This window comes from Ammodytes marinus (assembly GCF_949987685.1).
Source record: "Ammodytes marinus genome assembly, chromosome: 4".
NCBI classification, from domain to species: Eukaryota; Metazoa; Chordata; class Actinopteri; order Uranoscopiformes; family Ammodytidae; genus Ammodytes; species Ammodytes marinus.
Window position 1 is genome coordinate 6830238 of NC_137233.1, and position 16690 is coordinate 6846927.

General features: G+C 38.9%; 2 protein-coding genes across 2 annotated transcripts in view; both read left to right on the plus strand.

Moving 5' to 3' along the window:
* The first annotated feature begins 1144 nt into the window (after positions 1–1144).
* rpl29 (ribosomal protein L29) lies at positions 1145–3977 on the plus strand. The gene is made up of 4 exons (XM_080026881.1): positions 1145–1177; positions 1671–1723; positions 1950–2014; positions 3803–3977. Exons 2-4 carry the CDS (start codon positions 1687–1689, stop codon positions 3893–3895), a joined length of 195 nt encoding a protein of 64 aa, XP_079883007.1. The 5' UTR covers positions 1145–1177; positions 1671–1686; the 3' UTR covers positions 3896–3977.
* A 1735-nt stretch (positions 3978–5712) lies between these two features.
* iars1 (isoleucyl-tRNA synthetase 1) overlaps positions 5713–16690 on the plus strand; it is a 46999-nt gene continuing 36021 nt past the window's right edge. The window contains exons 1-11 of the mRNA XM_080025761.1: positions 5713–5766; positions 7004–7134; positions 7890–8046; positions 8140–8259; positions 8462–8544; positions 9191–9308; positions 9426–9573; positions 12163–12250; positions 13357–13417; positions 13632–13727; positions 15969–16091. Of these exons, the coding sequence (XP_079881887.1) occupies positions 7016–7134; positions 7890–8046; positions 8140–8259; positions 8462–8544; positions 9191–9308; positions 9426–9573; positions 12163–12250; positions 13357–13417; positions 13632–13727; positions 15969–16091 (1113 nt within the window). The 5' untranslated portion in view covers positions 5713–5766; positions 7004–7015. The remainder of the gene's footprint in view (positions 5767–7003; positions 7135–7889; positions 8047–8139; positions 8260–8461; positions 8545–9190; positions 9309–9425; positions 9574–12162; positions 12251–13356; positions 13418–13631; positions 13728–15968; positions 16092–16690) is intronic.

Consider the following 16690-nt stretch of genomic DNA (forward strand, 5'->3'; position numbering starts at 1 on the left):
CAGGAACCATGAGGTCGCTGGTTCGATCCCCGGCACCGGACAGGACGGTGTTGGGGATGATGGCTGGTGTATTACATCTACGGTGCCCACCATCTCTACCATTGTGTCCTTGAGAAAGGCACTTAACCCCAAACTGCTCCAGGGGCGCTATGACTGACCCTGCGCTCTGACCCCCTCCGAAGTGTGGTAACTTGAGAGGGGATAAAGACAAATTTCCATGTGCCTCGTGTAAATTGACTAATAAAGATAACTTAAAGGTGAAGTAAGCGGTTTATTTATGTTAATATAATTATTAAATCGGTCTTTATTCATACAGTGATCACTTACATAATGTGCGCCTTTCATAAAGCCAATCTCTCAGTCAGCTGCTTTGCATGTAGTCGGCAAATAAACTTATTGGAGTATCCTGAAATTTTTATCCAATCAGAAGAGAGCACGCTACAAACCGATACCGTCTCACTCATAAATACTACACTCCATGGTCTCAATGCCGGTGCACGCCAGAGCAACAGATGGGTGAATGTGTATGCGCCTACAATGGCGGAGCAGGTAAAAATCCTTCCCAATGTCTGTTTTGATGGTTTTTATAATTTTTTATCACACTTGTGGATCTGAGATGATGCTAGATAACTCACTGCTTGAAGACCGCAGTGCATTAATGTGGTGACGTAGGGACGAGCGAGGGGACTGCTAACTGCAGTAACTGACAGGAAGTTAGCTAAAAGAACCATTCCGTTTACAGCACCTTTAACTTAAGCAGATTTTCTCTGTGGACTTTCATTTTAGACTACTTTAGGCTGTTAAAAAATAAAGTACAACGCAATATCATATATTATAGGCTATCAAGTTTTCTATTGTTTACAAACTTTTAAAGAATTATATGTATGAGGCAATCGAAACATGTTGTTGGAATGTTTCCTATACAGCCACCTATATTTACAAATCAGAGTAGTAGTGTGTTTACTGTGTGCTCAAGTGTATATAAGCAGAGGGCGACATCTTGTGGCCAGTTGTTGGCTCTGGACAGTCATACTAGCCCCCCGCCGACAGGAGGCGCTACCAATAAAACAGACTGGTCTAATTTCCCCCAAACTTCCTTCTTTTGACCTGACTCTTCTTCTTTTGCACCCGGCTTCATTTTTCTTTCTCTTCCGGTTGTCGTCTGTTCGTGTGACAGGTATTCCACTTTTCCCACCCAGATTGCCTTTTAAAATCCTAATTAATCCTCCTGTATCTTACATTCCCGCACATAAGCATTGGCCGATTTTTATAAATCAGTTTACGGGCCATCTTTTAACTATAATATGTTTTAGATGTGACCCTCGTAAAGTGTTAAAAATTACATTTGAAGTTGACACTACATGAAGCAAAGTAGCGGCTTCACAGCGCCTCAAGACGAGGCAATATTTGCAATTGCAGTCAAAACCTTGTATAACCCATTTGTTCACTACAGTTGTGCATTATGTTGGTTTGACATTTATATTATCTTTGGCATTTGGCTGCCTCTGTTCTATTTTGAACGCGTCTCTGTTTACATTGTAGGCTATATAGCATACATGGCTAACTGCTAGCCATTCAAACTGCAGGTTACATGGATGAACGTAGTGGATGTAAATAGCCTAACTAATGCTTTATCAATATTAACGTGTGATGTCATTTTGTCCTTTCAGATTTACCTGTGTCGAAATGGCAAAGTCAAAGAATCACACAACCCACAACCAGTGTAAGTATGACTTAAATGAGCTAGGTTTGAAATATATTATTTAATGTTGATTAAAGCTGTAAAATTTACTGTAATGGCACATTGTGATGCATCATTGTTTCGATTTTTATTCAGCATGCATGCCCATTTAAATATCTATTGGTGAACTTTGCATAGGGGAATGTTGCCAGGGATGGGACGAATGGACCAACTGTGTTCTAATTGTTTTTTAACCTCGTCTCCATAGCTCGCAAGGCCCACAGAAATGGCATCAAGAAGCCCACGTCCCAGCGCTATGAGTCACTGAAGGGGGTACGTACACATACAGTTCTGTGATTATGGATGGTGTGTTTACATGTTCTGTTCTCTAGCTTCATCACAAGCTTTATTTACGCATGTCACTGATTCTCAGAGATGTACAGCCTACATCTGTTGTGGTCTTTTATACTTCAAGCTCCTGCTGTTATTGTTGCTATGCATATGTTCGACGTGGTGCATATATTTTTGTAACGAGGGTTTTTGGTACGTGACAGCCTGATTTTCAGCCTCTCAAATCAGAACTGGTTGCTGTCCATGTGCAGGGTAAAGACTTCTGATCCACAGCGACAGTCACTTTTCTTATATCCTGCCAGTTATCAGTCTCAACAGTAGTAGACATATTTTTAAATAGTCAATTAGTGCAGGGATACATTAGTAAAGTTGACTGAAAAGTTTCACTAAATGTGACTATGGAGAGCCTTTGATTGTCCCCACTTTTGTAGTTAAAGAGACACTTGGATATTGTCATACCTTGCCTGTAGAAACTAGCAAGTTAAATATAGACCAAAAGTGTGTTTAACTGGTAATTTAGTGTTTCCATAAGGGCTGTTGACACTGCTGTTAAATTATGAAATATCATCACCTTGTCTGGTCTTACATGGTAATATTAACAGGATAGCTCACAATGTTTAGAAATTTCTAATACAGTTAAGTGTAGAAAATGTCTTGCTGTACAGGCAGCTGAAAGCATCAAACCTTCAACAGTGCAGCAGGTTTTTCATGCAGGTGTTTTTTGTCCAAACTTTGCTGTTTTGCTCTGTAGACACTGCAGCACTATTTCCACAAGTTTAAAACTGAGAACACCCCCCCCCCCATACGCTTTTAAATATATTATGATCTATGTAGAAAGCTGATCTAATTTTCTCCGACTGCTTTAACTTACAATAAACAAGCTTTTTTTTATTTTTACCTTACAAACTAACACTCTTAATCACTTCTCTCACAGGGAAATATTGTTACTTTTATTGTAAGAACTGTTATTGTTAAAGGCCTACTTCACCGGTTTGAATATGAAGGTGTATTGAATTCTGAGATCCTATGTAGTATAAATGTGCACATTTTTTTTTTAAATCGGTTCATCCTAGCCTGAGAAAAGGCAGAAAGAGTGTTTTTTTAACCCTATATATTTCTCTTTCTCGTGAAATCACAGAAAGAGAAATATAGGGTTAAAAAAAACGTACTTTGTAAATATTACTGTGATGTCACAGACATCATATAGGGTTAAAAAACACTCTTTCTGCCTTTTCTCAGGCTAGGATGAACCGATTTAAAAAAAAAAAAAAAAAATGTGCACATTTATACTACATAGGATCTCAGAATTCAATACACCTTCATATTCAAACCGGTGAAGTAGGCCTTTAAGAATTGATGGTAGTCAGAGATTCTGGAGAATGCTTATTGTCAAATCACTTTGTCCCACATCCGTGAATATCTCCTCATAATCAGTTACCTGTCCTTAATTCAAGAAGATTAACGGAATGTGTGCGAGGTGAAAAAAATCTGGTGTAAATACACAGCCTAGTCTGTTAACAGGCATGTTGCTAGCTACGGTGGCCCGTTTAACATTCCAGTTTACAGAGCATAGGCTGTGTATTAACACCAGATTTTTCTTTAAGTAAAGACACAGTTCGGACAGGTAGGGGATTGTGAGGAGATATTTATTTGATAACAAGCGTTCTTTAGAATTGCTGTCTCCACTTTTTTTTTTTTTTAAGGATGAAAGCATGTTGTCCGTTGGATAATCACACCTAACTCATTGTTTGTTTCTCTTCTTTGCTGCAGGTGGACCCTAAGGTCGTGAAGAACATGCGATTTGCCAAGAAACACAACAAGAAGGGCATGAAGGCAGCAAGGAAGGCCCTCGCAGCGAAATAAACTGCTATCCGGTCACCTCAATGTCTGCCAGCGTTCCATGTTTCCACCATCACAATAAAGCGATGCTTTGTTAACAAACCAATATCAACTGTTTTGTCCTTTTTTATTGGTACTGAATCAGTTTGTTCTGGTGAAATTAAACTCATCATTGGGTGTGTTGTCATTTCAATGTTATTTGTAAAGGGAAGAAAAAATCTGAATGTGAGGTTTTGCAGTGTATTTGGTAGCTGGTTTATCAAGTTACAAGAAATGAATGGCATTTAAAACCAAGCATACAGTTGGTTGAATCATGTGATCGGTTTGATAAATGATAGTTCATCCTTCGTTTTATAAATCCAATCCAGACTTGTAAAATAGCAAAGACAAGAATGCCTTCTGTTCTGCTTATCTTTACTGATCTATGAATGATTTGATTAAAGGGAGAGAACATTGTGATGTTTGTCAGCTGTCAGCACTAGACACCTGGGTCATTCTGGTTATTTGTCAATTTACATAAGGTACATCCTGATCCTACCCACCTTTTGTGGTCTGAAAAGATTGCACTGATTTTGAAAAAATTAAATTCATCAAATTGCCTGGTCGTTTGTGACAAGAATCCCACTTCATTCAGTTACCTACTGAATTTCTTAACGAATCTACTGTTGAATTACACACTTTGTCACACAAGATGTCCACTTTCCTCGTCAATGTTACTGGGCTTTCTGTCACTGCAGTAGCCTGGTCCAACCAGACCATCGTACTTCATTTCATTTGTACATTTTGACTACTGAAGGGAAAATGAAATTTGGCCGGAAGTAGGCGGGCGGAGCCAGGCTATCACTGCAGTACTGTGAAAAAAAAAGTATCTTCACCCTGGTCCTATTACATCTACCAATATATAATTATTATAATATCTTCACATTGACAATTATTTGAAGACAAAGCAGGACAGACTAAAAAAGGAAGAGGGGCTAGTACAATGTAGACAGGTGGAATTTAAAAAGCATTCTTCAAAGTACAGCATTAAAAACTATTGACTATTGACAAGCTTCCATAATCTTGACCAACATGTATTTTATATTAGATAAATAACCATATTCTTAAATGCCTTTCTGTCCTGCTATTCAGAAATGGTTGCTATACATTGTTCCACTCACTTTATGAATATACAAAGTGTTGGTTTCCTGTTTGTGAATTAGCATTTTTGCATGTAGAACTTGTCAAGAAGTAATTCATTCTATATTAAAGGTGCTACGAGGAACTTATTTCTAAAACAGTCAAATCTTTCCTCTGATAATCATAAATTACATGTAGCCTAACTGCAAACGAGACCATCAGTGCAAAGAATGCTATTTTAATTTTCAGTTTTTCTTAATGCCTTTGTCATTGGGCTCAGCCAAAGGGAGTGCAAGGATGAACAAAAGATAAAAATTCCTCAGAGCACCTTTAAGAAAAAAAACATTTTTATCTGTGTAACTGTTATTAAAATAGATCAGTTTAGGGGGCAACCTTAGCTCAGTTGGTAGGGCGCCCCCCCCATGGGCCTCGGCCAGCAGCGGACCCGGGTTTGATTCGATTCGACTCTGCCCCATTTCAACTCTGTCTCTACACTGTCAATAAAGCATAAAAATGCCAAAAAAAATATCTAGGAAAAAAAAAGAGATCAGTTTAATATTCCAATAATTTAGGGTAACATGTGCAAACATGTTGGCAACTATAAAGTTGTTGATATCTTTCCACATTTTACATGGAAAATTCACAATTCCAAAACTTGTCAGAATTTCTTTTTCATGTAAAAATCCTTTTGCCTGGACTGACTCGTCACTTCCGCTCACGTTGACTCCAGCTTGCATCATTTCTCGTCTCTCTTAGCAGCCGTGGACAGTCAACATGTGAGTACACCCATTCAAACTTATCATTGACAACGCAATGGTTTGAGTACAGTCACACTTCACCGAACATATAGGAATAATGTGTGAGCGTCCAACATGCTGCCTTTAATAAACTTTGCGGTCCGTTTAAGCTACAAGCTAGCTATCCAAATGAAGCATTGACCGGCTAGCTTAGCCTGCTAACTAGCTAACAACAAGGAGGCGTCTTTCTTGTGAACTTACAACTGTGGAAAAGTGATTTATTGGACGTGATTAACGACTTTGGGGATACGTTTCTGTAGGTGCTCTTTCGGAGTGTAAATTATACATTGGGTAGGCTTGGCTTTCGCCCTTTAAATATTAAATGGGACTGCATGTTCTGGTGACAACCTATCGAGCAATGACAGGTGTTGACAAGCTCTTAGTAAGATTCCAAAGGATATAGGGACATTCACTGAGGAAGACACATTTTAAAGCTTACTGGCCTTCAAATATCATGTAAGGTTAATTTTGTGCTAACAGTGACAATAAACTATGGTTATTCCAGTTGTTAGTATACATCCAATACTGTTAATGATGGAAATTATTTGTGTGAATGACAGTCCTGAAAAATGTACCAAAATGAACTATTCCCTCCCCATCACTTGTACTTGAATGTCTTTATGTTTCTCGTCTTTTGCTTTGTAAAGCGAATTTGAGTTCTTGAAAAGCGCTAGATAAGTTGAATCTATGATCGTTGTAATTATTCATCATTTGATCTTCTCAACACAACTGTAATCCCCTTGTGTTACTGCTGCACAAGGCTATTTAGTTACATCTTTGAGGTGTTTGTTAAAGGTGCTTCAAGGAACTTTTAAATATTTCTGAAACAGTCAAATTTTTCCTCTGATGATCATAAATTTCATGTAACAACAAACAAGACCATCAGTGCAAAGAATGATAATTGTATATAGTTTTTCTTCATGCCTTTGTCATGGGTACACTCCCAGGAACAACAGCTGGCGTAGTAAAAACACCACTGCGGCTTTTGTCCAAAAGGTGTGCAAGAATGAACACAAACTGAAAGTTCCTCAGAACACCTTTAAAAAGCAAACAGCAGTGTTGCACAAGTTGAAGGCGGGAAATGGAAATGGATTGAGGCCAAAATAAAAAGAGAATCATTGAGAAAATTACTTGTTCTTCATGACACATAAACTGTAATTTTATTTTATTGCTCCACTTGTTCTATTGAGTTACATTTAGTGTTTCCTGTGTTCAGACCGACGCAGCCATGGTGGAGCGGGTCCCAGAGTCCATCAACTTTCCCTCTGAGGAGGAGAGGATCATGAAGTTTTGGGAAGACAAGAACTGTTTCCAGGAATGCCTGAAACAGTCCAAGAACAGGCCCAGGTAAATCAAACAATCCTGGTTTATAATCATTGATTTACTAGATAAAAAATGATTAAACCAGGTTTTCTGTTATCTTCAGTTTAGAATGACTCTCTTTTAGCCGACTTACACTAGTCTGAAAAATGAATTACATGTAAACATATGCTTATTCAATAGCTTTCAAAAGGTTATCGATGTTTTTTCCTTTGTAGTTAACAGAAGCTTAAATGTCACAATGACATTATCCAAACAAACGAGAGTTGCAGTAACTAAGATGACCTTTGCCCACAAGTAAACCCTCATCATTCATTCATTCATTCATTCAAGCTTTATTTAATCTAGAGGAAGCTGACATCTAGTCAGTGCTGTGTAGGGTCATAATCCAAATCTCTTGTTAAATCTCTACCAAGTTCTCCTCTAAAATGATTATAGAGTCAACCTTATAGGAACAGCATGACATTTTTTTGGTAAACAAAAATAAAAAAAACTGTCCGAAAATAAGCACATGAGAGAATTCTTTTCTAATTTGTTTTCATACTCACTCTTTACTTACAGCCAAAACTATGCTGTTTTTCTTTATGAAGCAAACATGAACACGCATGTGTCACAGAGCAGCGTTAATGTTTTTTTTCTGTTTTATTGCATACTTGGTTGAGATGTGTGTTTAAACATCGTCGTCATCTTGTCTTATTAACTAATATCCAACAAGTCTCCTGTGAGAAAATACCATCTAGACTTTAAAAAAAATTAAAATTTGATTTCAATTTCCAAACCAGGTACACCTTCTACGATGGCCCTCCGTTTGCCACGGGTCTGCCCCACTATGGGCACATCCTAGCCGGCACCATCAAGGACATCGTCACCCGCTTTGCCCACCAGAGCGGCTTCCACGTGGACCGGCGCTTTGGCTGGGACTGTCATGGCCTGCCTGTGGTAAGAATCCGTTATCCTCAATATTGTTTCATATCAAACTCTTACTAAACGATTCTTGGGTTATTCATTGGTCTTCTTGTTTTGATTTTGTAGGAGTATGAGATTGATAAAACCTTGGGGATCAAAGGGCCCGATGACGTGGCCAAGATGGGCATCGCTGAGTACAACAAGCAGTGCAGAAACATCGTCATGAGATACTCAAACGAGTGGGAGGTGAGCGTACAGGAGGGACTTATACCCTCATGTGAGATAACTTTATAAGCGCTCTTGTGAGACCAGTTTGGGTTTGTATGTGTCCATCAAATAAAAGCATGTGCGACTTAGAACAGTGCTTTGGACCTGTTTGATGCTGCACCATCCATCTCACGTGGGCAATATACATTGTTTTAATATGTGTTTTTTTATCTGTTGCCAGGTTTCAATAAAGCGAATGGGAAGGTGGATCGACTTCACCAATGATTACAAGACTCTTTACCCATGGTTCATGGAGTCAGTCTGGTATGCATGTCAAATTTCCCATATTCTCTATATACGCTTTGGCCTACAGATGCATAATTGGTGCTTTAGGTATATTATAAGGGATTCAATCTTATGCGCGGCTCTATAATAGGCAAGGCTGGCAAGTTTATTTATGTAGCACAATTCAGACACAAGTACTTTACAGGGGCATAAAATACATCAGGATTAGACATTAGCAATTGTATTGAAGAGATCATAAAAACTAAGAACAAATACAGGCAGACACATTGCCAGAAACAATCTTCAATCTCGCATCACTAGAACAGTTGTATTTCTCATGCACTGATGTCAGTTTAAAGACATTTAAAAAGCACAGTCATTTCCATCATAGATTGCTATTGATTTAAAGTACCTACTCCACTTAATTGTTCCTTTAACTTTGATTTGATTACCATCCAAAAGGAATTTTGTTTTGGAGCCAGGCTTGAAACGCTAAGGTCACAAGAGGACTCGGATGACAATGAATTACTACAATCTACTTAGAGTAAAAGACTTACAGCAAATATATATATATTTTTTAAATGCATTGAAAACCGGACTTAAGCCATGTCTGGCGTCTGCCTTCTTGCATGCAGTATGTCTCTCCTTCCTCTTAACTCTTTTCATGTGTCTTTTTATTCATCAGGTGGGTGTTCAAACAGCTGTACGACAAGGGCATGGTTTACCGAGGCGTCAAAGTCATGCCTTACTCCACTGCCTGCAGCACCCCACTGTCCAACTTTGAGTCCAACCAGAACTACAAGGTTGGCACAAATCACAACCCACTCTCACACCAGCACTGGCCTGGTCTAAGAGTACATACCGTTTGGACCTAAAATAATTCAATAAACGTAATCTCAGTTGTTTTTGTTTGTCTCCAGGACGTTCAAGACCCGTCGGTGATGGTCAACTTCCCATTGGTTGAGGATGAGGGTGTGTCTTTGATCGCCTGGACGACCACACCCTGGACACTGCCTAGCAACCTGGCCCTCTGTGTTAACCCGGAGTTTATCTACGTGAAGGTCAAAGGTGAGAGACGGAGCTTTACACACCTGATATGTCCCTATTATCTTTGACATACTCACTGTATACAAAATACTAATCTTATGCTTCTTTCTGAATTGGTTTACAATTAATCTACATACTAACAGGACGTCAAACTGTTACTCTAGGATGATACTTCTAGGTAAACTAAGGAGACGGCAACATGTTATTTGTTGTTTTCTAACATGTTACTGGAGCTGTTTCACTCCCGCCCGTTATAAGTTTAAATTATTGTCCTGCTGCAAGTCACTCTTAATACATAATAAAGTAGTAAAGTATAGTAAACTGCCCGGGTTGGAGCCGACCCGGGTAAGTTGTCTGTACTTTCTTCTATTCTTTGTACGGGGGAAAGAGCAGATATCTGCACACAAACATGTTTGTGTCTCAGACTACTAAACTTGGTCGTATGTTGAACGATGTTGTTTTTAATTGTATAACCTAAACCTGTCTGACCGAAAATCTTGTTCCCCTTGTGGGTTTAGAGTTCTGAACTACAGAACACTAAATCAGCTGAAGGGTGTTTTTTTATCCAGAAAGAACAAACAAAATCAAATTAACAGAGGAGCAGTGCTGCCTTGGCAATTTGCCCTCAGAGGAATGGATTTCTGTATCATTATGTGGTGGTGGATATATAGCCGTTGGATGTGTGTTCCAGACCTAACATGAAACCTGCTATCATTCTTTAATTGACTTGTCTTTTAACTTCCCAAAATCCAGGCTCTTTTTTTAATGAAGTATGTGTGCTTATAATTGAAGCAAAATTCATCCGTTCTGAAACAGCCATAGGATAAAAGTGAGTCTTAGGAACAGATTTAAAAGAGGACACTGAGTTTGCCTCAGGGCCCCAGACAGCAAAGGCCCAGTCAGTGACAAGTCAAGATTTTGGAACCCTTAATCGTGCCCTGTGGGAGGATCTTAAGCAACATTCAGGCTCACTGAGAGTTAACAGATCAAATATGGCAGGAGGACTGACAATCTACTTTAAAAAACAAGCAACACAACCTTCAAAATACATCCTAAATAGTCCCATTAAGTCATGCCAACATCCCTGTGAGCCAGCATGCACATCACATGCAGCTTACAACCTGAAGCAGTGAAACGGTATTCGCCCACTATATTATAATTGTATCATTTATGAGCGTTTCCTACTGTGACATATCATAATGTCCATTATGGAATAAATGCCACTGTAACCTGTGTGTCTATGTTGTTTACAATTGTATGTTGTTCAGACCTGAGAAATTTGAAATCAGGTCATTTACAAAAAAAAGAAAAGGTTGTCCTTCTTTACATATTTAGAAAAAAAGCAAACCCTCCAGAGAGGATGTGGTTGTGTATTTTAATGTTACCCCTCCTGCTGTAGTTTTTGGCTGCCCATGACAGAAAGTGTTTTTTAAAAGGCTGACCTAGTTTCAGAGCAGTCCGTCATAGCCTCTGTGATCCTGCAGGGGGCACTGTTGAAGCACAGTCTGTCGCCATAACTGCACCGCCTCTACTGTGCTGCATGGGAGACCGCCTTGGAATACCAATGAATGTTTTTTATATAAATATATATATATATATCAGCTCAGTCTCCCTTGATCTCCAATCCTCCCTCCCTCTTTCTCTCGCTACATTTTCATATAGTGTTTTCTCTCCTCTTCTTATCTCCCTCTTTGCCTCCCCATCCACCTGTTTTATGTCCTTGCTTGTTCTTATATTCTCTCCGTCAATCTATTTTTGTGTCTGTTTGTGTTGAGGGCTGTCGACGGCAGCAGGTCTGAGCTGTGCAGTCATTTGTCACACACCACTGAGGGAAATAAAACCTCTTTTACTGATGCTGCCCCCACACACGCCCCCCCTCCCCCCTCGCTCGTTTTGTGTGTCATTTGGTCACAGGCCGTTTGGTTTTTGCCCTCTCCGCAACTGTTGTCCCTGCCGTTCTCAAACTCTCATCTCTTATTTTTTTCCAAAAAATCTCCATTTGGCCCGGTTTCCAGGAGGGTTCACTTACCCCAGAAATGTCAGGCAGTAACCTTACATGAGGTGGGATCTCTTCGGTTTGCTCAGCTGCTGGTAGTAGCGGCGGTAGCCACATGATGGGGTCTTTGTCTGACCTTGACTTTTTTGGCTGACAATAGAATTATAAAGCAGGACTTGACATTGAGGTTTAGCAGACCTGCATCAGTTGCATGTAGCACCGCTATTGGATACCTAAATTTGAACCATAGTTGATGGGTCAAACGTGAAATGCAGTTCAAAAATAAATGGCTCTGCGGAGGGCTTTTAAGATGGCAGGCTGTAAGAAATGATCAGAGAGGCTGTATTCATTTCCACAATTTTCCACACCTGGGCAAATTTCAGAGATTTGGAGGACCCAGAATTTGTTGTAAAAAAGCATTACAATCTTTGAAAGTGGGTTTATTTACATGAATGATCTTAAATTGTCTTTGTGTCATTGTTCTTACTGTATGTGGCGCTGAAATGGGATGTGTTCTTGTTTGTTATGTGCCTCCAACAGCAGTACAGGAGCCTTAGGTGGATTACAAGTCTTGATTTATTCCATTCACGTGTGTACTTCTGTGTGTTTTTCAGATAACGCCACAGGCAAGGTGTACATCATGATGCAGGCCAGGCTGGTGGCGCTGTTTAAGTCGGAGAGCGAGTACACTCTCCTAGACAAGTAAGTATACAAGGCCCCTATAGCTTCTTAAATAATTTAGAATTCAGAATGGACATCCTAAATTGATTCATTTAACCCTTTTACTCCTCTACCTCCTTTTGATCTTAACAATGGCGGTGTAGGAAGGTAATGGTCGGCAGTTGGCTACAGCTTGTTTTCTCTCCACATATTCATATTTAACAGTTTTCGCTAAGCCAAACACTTCTGACCCACCGCATTGCATTTCAAGGATTTTATTGTTTAAGCCCAACCATATATTCTGTTTCACTCGGAAACTATACTATAACTTCTATTTCACTGTGACTTTAAACAAGGATGGGCGATACTAAATAATATATGCAGCTCATTATAAATTGATAATGGGAATTTGTTTTTATGTGTTGATTATAACCTTAATATTCTGTAATTAGAGAAGACTTAACTTAAAAGTTGAGATAATTCAATATTTCTGCAAGTTTACTGAGAAAAGTTCCCTCCTGATTTCAAACTTGTCTTCCAGAGTTAAGAGACAAGGATAAAGTCGCAGACAGGAGAATTGGCCGATTTGTATTTTACCAGTTTGTGTTGACCTATGCAGAAAAAAAACAAGCGAGCAAATCTAATTCCCAATTTCCCAGTTGAGTGAATTATTCAAAGTACAGAATTCAGCTGGGGAAAAAATTTGATGAAGTGAAATAACCAGAGTGTATTAAGGAAACAAATTGTATGTAAACCTGATAGAGACTATTTTCAGGCATGGGTTAGACCCACTCGTCCAATATATTGGACAAATTTGCGAAGAGGGAAGGAATGTTGCAAAATGTCTTATTCATCCACAGCCTCCACTTTGACTCCTTTTATATTCTGTGATGTATTGAAGCTGTAACCTACCACTGTAAATCCTGCAACAACACATGACAATAATTGGTTTCGGTTCTTATTATTTGTATTAAGAAAGGCGTGCAACAATTCTCTGTGTATCTTCACACAGAATAGCAGTGTTATTTACTTCATTATTGATACTTAAAGGCGATCATATTTAACTCAAAGCTCAAATGTCTCAAATTAGAATTTAATGGTGATTTACAGACATTGAAATAAGGATTTTGTGTTCTGTGTGTTTTTAGATTTCCTGGCAAGACACTAAAAGGGAAAAAGTACAAGCCACTCTTCGAGTACTTTGCCAAGGTTTGTAGACTGTGTGTTCTTGACTTGTCCCTGGCTGTTTAATTTGTAGATATTTTCACAAAATAAAGATGCGTATCTCACTTTAATTACCTGTTGCACCACACATTGGTATCTCAACTTATACTCTCCATAAGGTTATCTTAATCTTTGTTACTATCTCTGTGGCTCAATGTCTTTGTGCTTCATCCATATAACCCTCCTTGTCACATTTCAGTGTGCGGAGACAGGGGCCTTCCAGGTGTGTTTGGATAACTACGTCAAGGAGGAAGATGGTACAGGAGTGGTCCACCAGGCACCTTACTTTGGAGCTGTAAGTGTAGACTCTGACCACACAGTTACCTTGTTACACGGTGTTATGTAGTATACTTTTGCTACTGTAATCTGTCTGTTATCCGTTTATTTCTTTAAAAAGATTAATATTTTGGTTTATAAAATGTCCAAAGATATAGAAGTTACAGATGAAGGTGAAAAAATTATTAGATTTGAGTAGTATAGACCATATAAGGCTTAGCATTTTAACTGTGTAAATACTTCAGCGCCTCTACTGTAGTTTACCAAAAGTGCACGATGGTCTGATGGCTTGATAGGAAACTGGAAGAACAGGGGGAATTGGCTCCTACTGATAAGTGTTTCCAGATTCTAATAAATAATGGATGTGTGTTGACAGTTTATCAGTGCCTGAGGCATAAGCCTGATATTCAGAACTCTTTATCAAGACCAAGACCGTTTCCAGCCAAGACAACCAATACACATTGAGATGAGACGGAGAGCAAAAGATACACTCTACATCAAACTTTTTCTAAATGTAGAATTGGACAGATATAGTTTAGTGATGTGACTAAAATAGTGGCAAGGGACCAAAGTCACTTGTTTACGATTAATCCTGCTCCCTTTAACTATAGCTGTAGAAATGTACTTTTGAGTACTTAATTGATTGTCCAGTGCAGTGCAGTAGATGCTGATATGTAGCAGGCTTCAGAGCAAAACTAGGTCACCTTTATCAAGTGTACTTTATGGATGTTTCCCTGCCATCATATGGCAACAAAGTGCAACCAGAGTGGTTAAGTGTTTTCATTTACCAATAGAACTCAGTTCAATGACGTTTTATTTCTGTAGTTGCTTATGTTTGCTGAATGTGCACAGAGGGGTTTTCCCCATCTCCATTAGCTGTATTCTTTTGATTGAATTTATCCATTGCACCTGTATACTGGAGTTAACACATGCAGGCATTGGAATATATATATGACTTTACCAGAGGGCGTAGTGCAACAATTAAACCTAAACTAGATTTGCAATGCTCATGACTAACAACAGTAATACAATTTATTTTTTTCCGAATTGGATTTAGTGGTGCTGTTCAATACTTGAGGTCAAGGCCAAATCATTCTATTAAGAAAATACTTTTAACTTCTCATGCTTGCCATGTTTCTTAATTACTTTCTTCTGGTACATGCATATAAAGAACTTTTTTTTTTTTTCAATGTTCAAGTATCAATGTATTGCTAGAGTCTAGTCTAGAGGCAAATATTGCAGTGCTGTCCGAGGTATTGGGTCATTGCTAATGGGCTAGATGCCCTGTCAAGGGCAGATGGATGGCCCTGTGGCTGTAACCCGCTGTGGACACACACTCTAGTCTAAGCTTTCTCTTCTGCACTCTCCTTATTTTTCAGGAGTCCCTATAGGGCTGTTAACAAACCTTTCTCATTAATATCTCACTTACATTTGCATTGAAACGTTTGACTTTTTATTTTATTTGGTAAAGCTCAGTTATGTAGTAATCAAATTCACATCGATTAGTGCACCGACTCTGAAGATATATAGTGATAAGAAATGCATCGCAGACCTATATATCAAACATTTCATGTTGTAATGACTAGATGGAAAATGAGCCTGTGAGCCATCAATCGTGGGACTTGACAGGGTGTTTGAATACAGAATACATTTGCAGCTGGTCTGTAATCAGATTTTTCATGCATAGCTGTCACATACCAGTAGTGCTAGTTTCAACACTGTAAAAAGTGTTCAGCTCAACAAGATATTTAATATGGAGTCATAACGTATCTATAGACTAGGGAAACCGGCTGCCAAAAGGGTTACATGATTTCTTATTTTCGTATACAGTTTGATTTATTTGGAGAAAAATGGTTGACTGTATCAAGAATAGGATCAAGAAGAAAATTAGTTTCAAACACACTAAAGTCTTACTGACATAGATTCATCTGAATATTATTTTCCTAATTCAATGATTTATAAATAAAAACAGTGCCAAGCCCACAGGGATTCATTTGACTATCATAAAATACCAAGAAATCCAGTGAAGTATTCGTATAACAAAGAGATACTTTATAGATTTTAACATTTAAAAAATCACTTAAGTGATTTCTACATTCTCAAAATGATTGCCAATAAAATGCCTGTCAATGAAGTAATCCTTTCAGTTCTAGTTATACTGTATGTATTTTTTTGCACTGATTTACATAATGTATAAATATAAATTAGGGGAAAAAATACCACCCTTAACCCATGAAACTGTTTCTGATTTTCTCTGTAGGATGATTACAGGGTGTGCATGGACTACAACATCATCACGAGAGACCAGGCTCCTATCTGCCCTGTTGATGCCTCGGGCTGCTTCACGTCAGAGGTCACTGACTTCGCGGGACAGTATGTCAAAGTGAGTGACACATCAAGCATTTATATGGAGATTGGGTTAGCAGACATGTGAGGCATTCAACCCCTGGTAAGGGGTTAAACACGGGATACATTCCTCAACAATGATAGCTGGTTTTATTCAGCATTTCATTTCATTCCTCCTCTATTTCCACTTTTGATATCTTTATGTTGTGATATTTCCCTCATCCAGTTGAGCTGAAATGTGCCCTTTCTTCTTGGCCAAAGAGGCTTTCCCCAATTGTCATTTAAAATTACTCTTTGGGTGCATGACATGTCTATTGATGTGGGGGGACATGAGGGAATCCGCGTCAGAGCCGTTTCACAGCGTTGTGTAGGAAAACCTGCTGCCATAGCACATCGTCACTGTTTACCAGTGCACTGGCTGCACTCTTGGTCCCTGTCACACCCAGCTTCATTACCATCCTAAGTGGACAGTGAGTACAAAATAAGTCATACATGATGTGATCACTATTTCACATCCTAGCGCGAAGGCCAGGGAGTGGACTTGAACCCGCCTAGTCACTAACATTACAGCGTGAGCTAATAAGGAGCATTCAGCCGCAGTTCACTGAACATCTGTCATAATCCCCTTCTGAAATA

Coding starts and splice junctions, on each gene's coding strand:
- rpl29 (XM_080026881.1), top strand. CDS start 1,687: ATGGCAAAGTCAAAGAATCACACAACCCACAACCAGT. Junction 1,724..1,949: donor TCACACAACCCACAACCAGT/GTAAGTATGACT, acceptor TCGTCTCCATAG/CTCGCAAGGCCCACAGAAAT. Junction 2,015..3,802: donor GCTATGAGTCACTGAAGGGG/GTACGTACACAT, acceptor TCTTTGCTGCAG/GTGGACCCTAAGGTCGTGAA.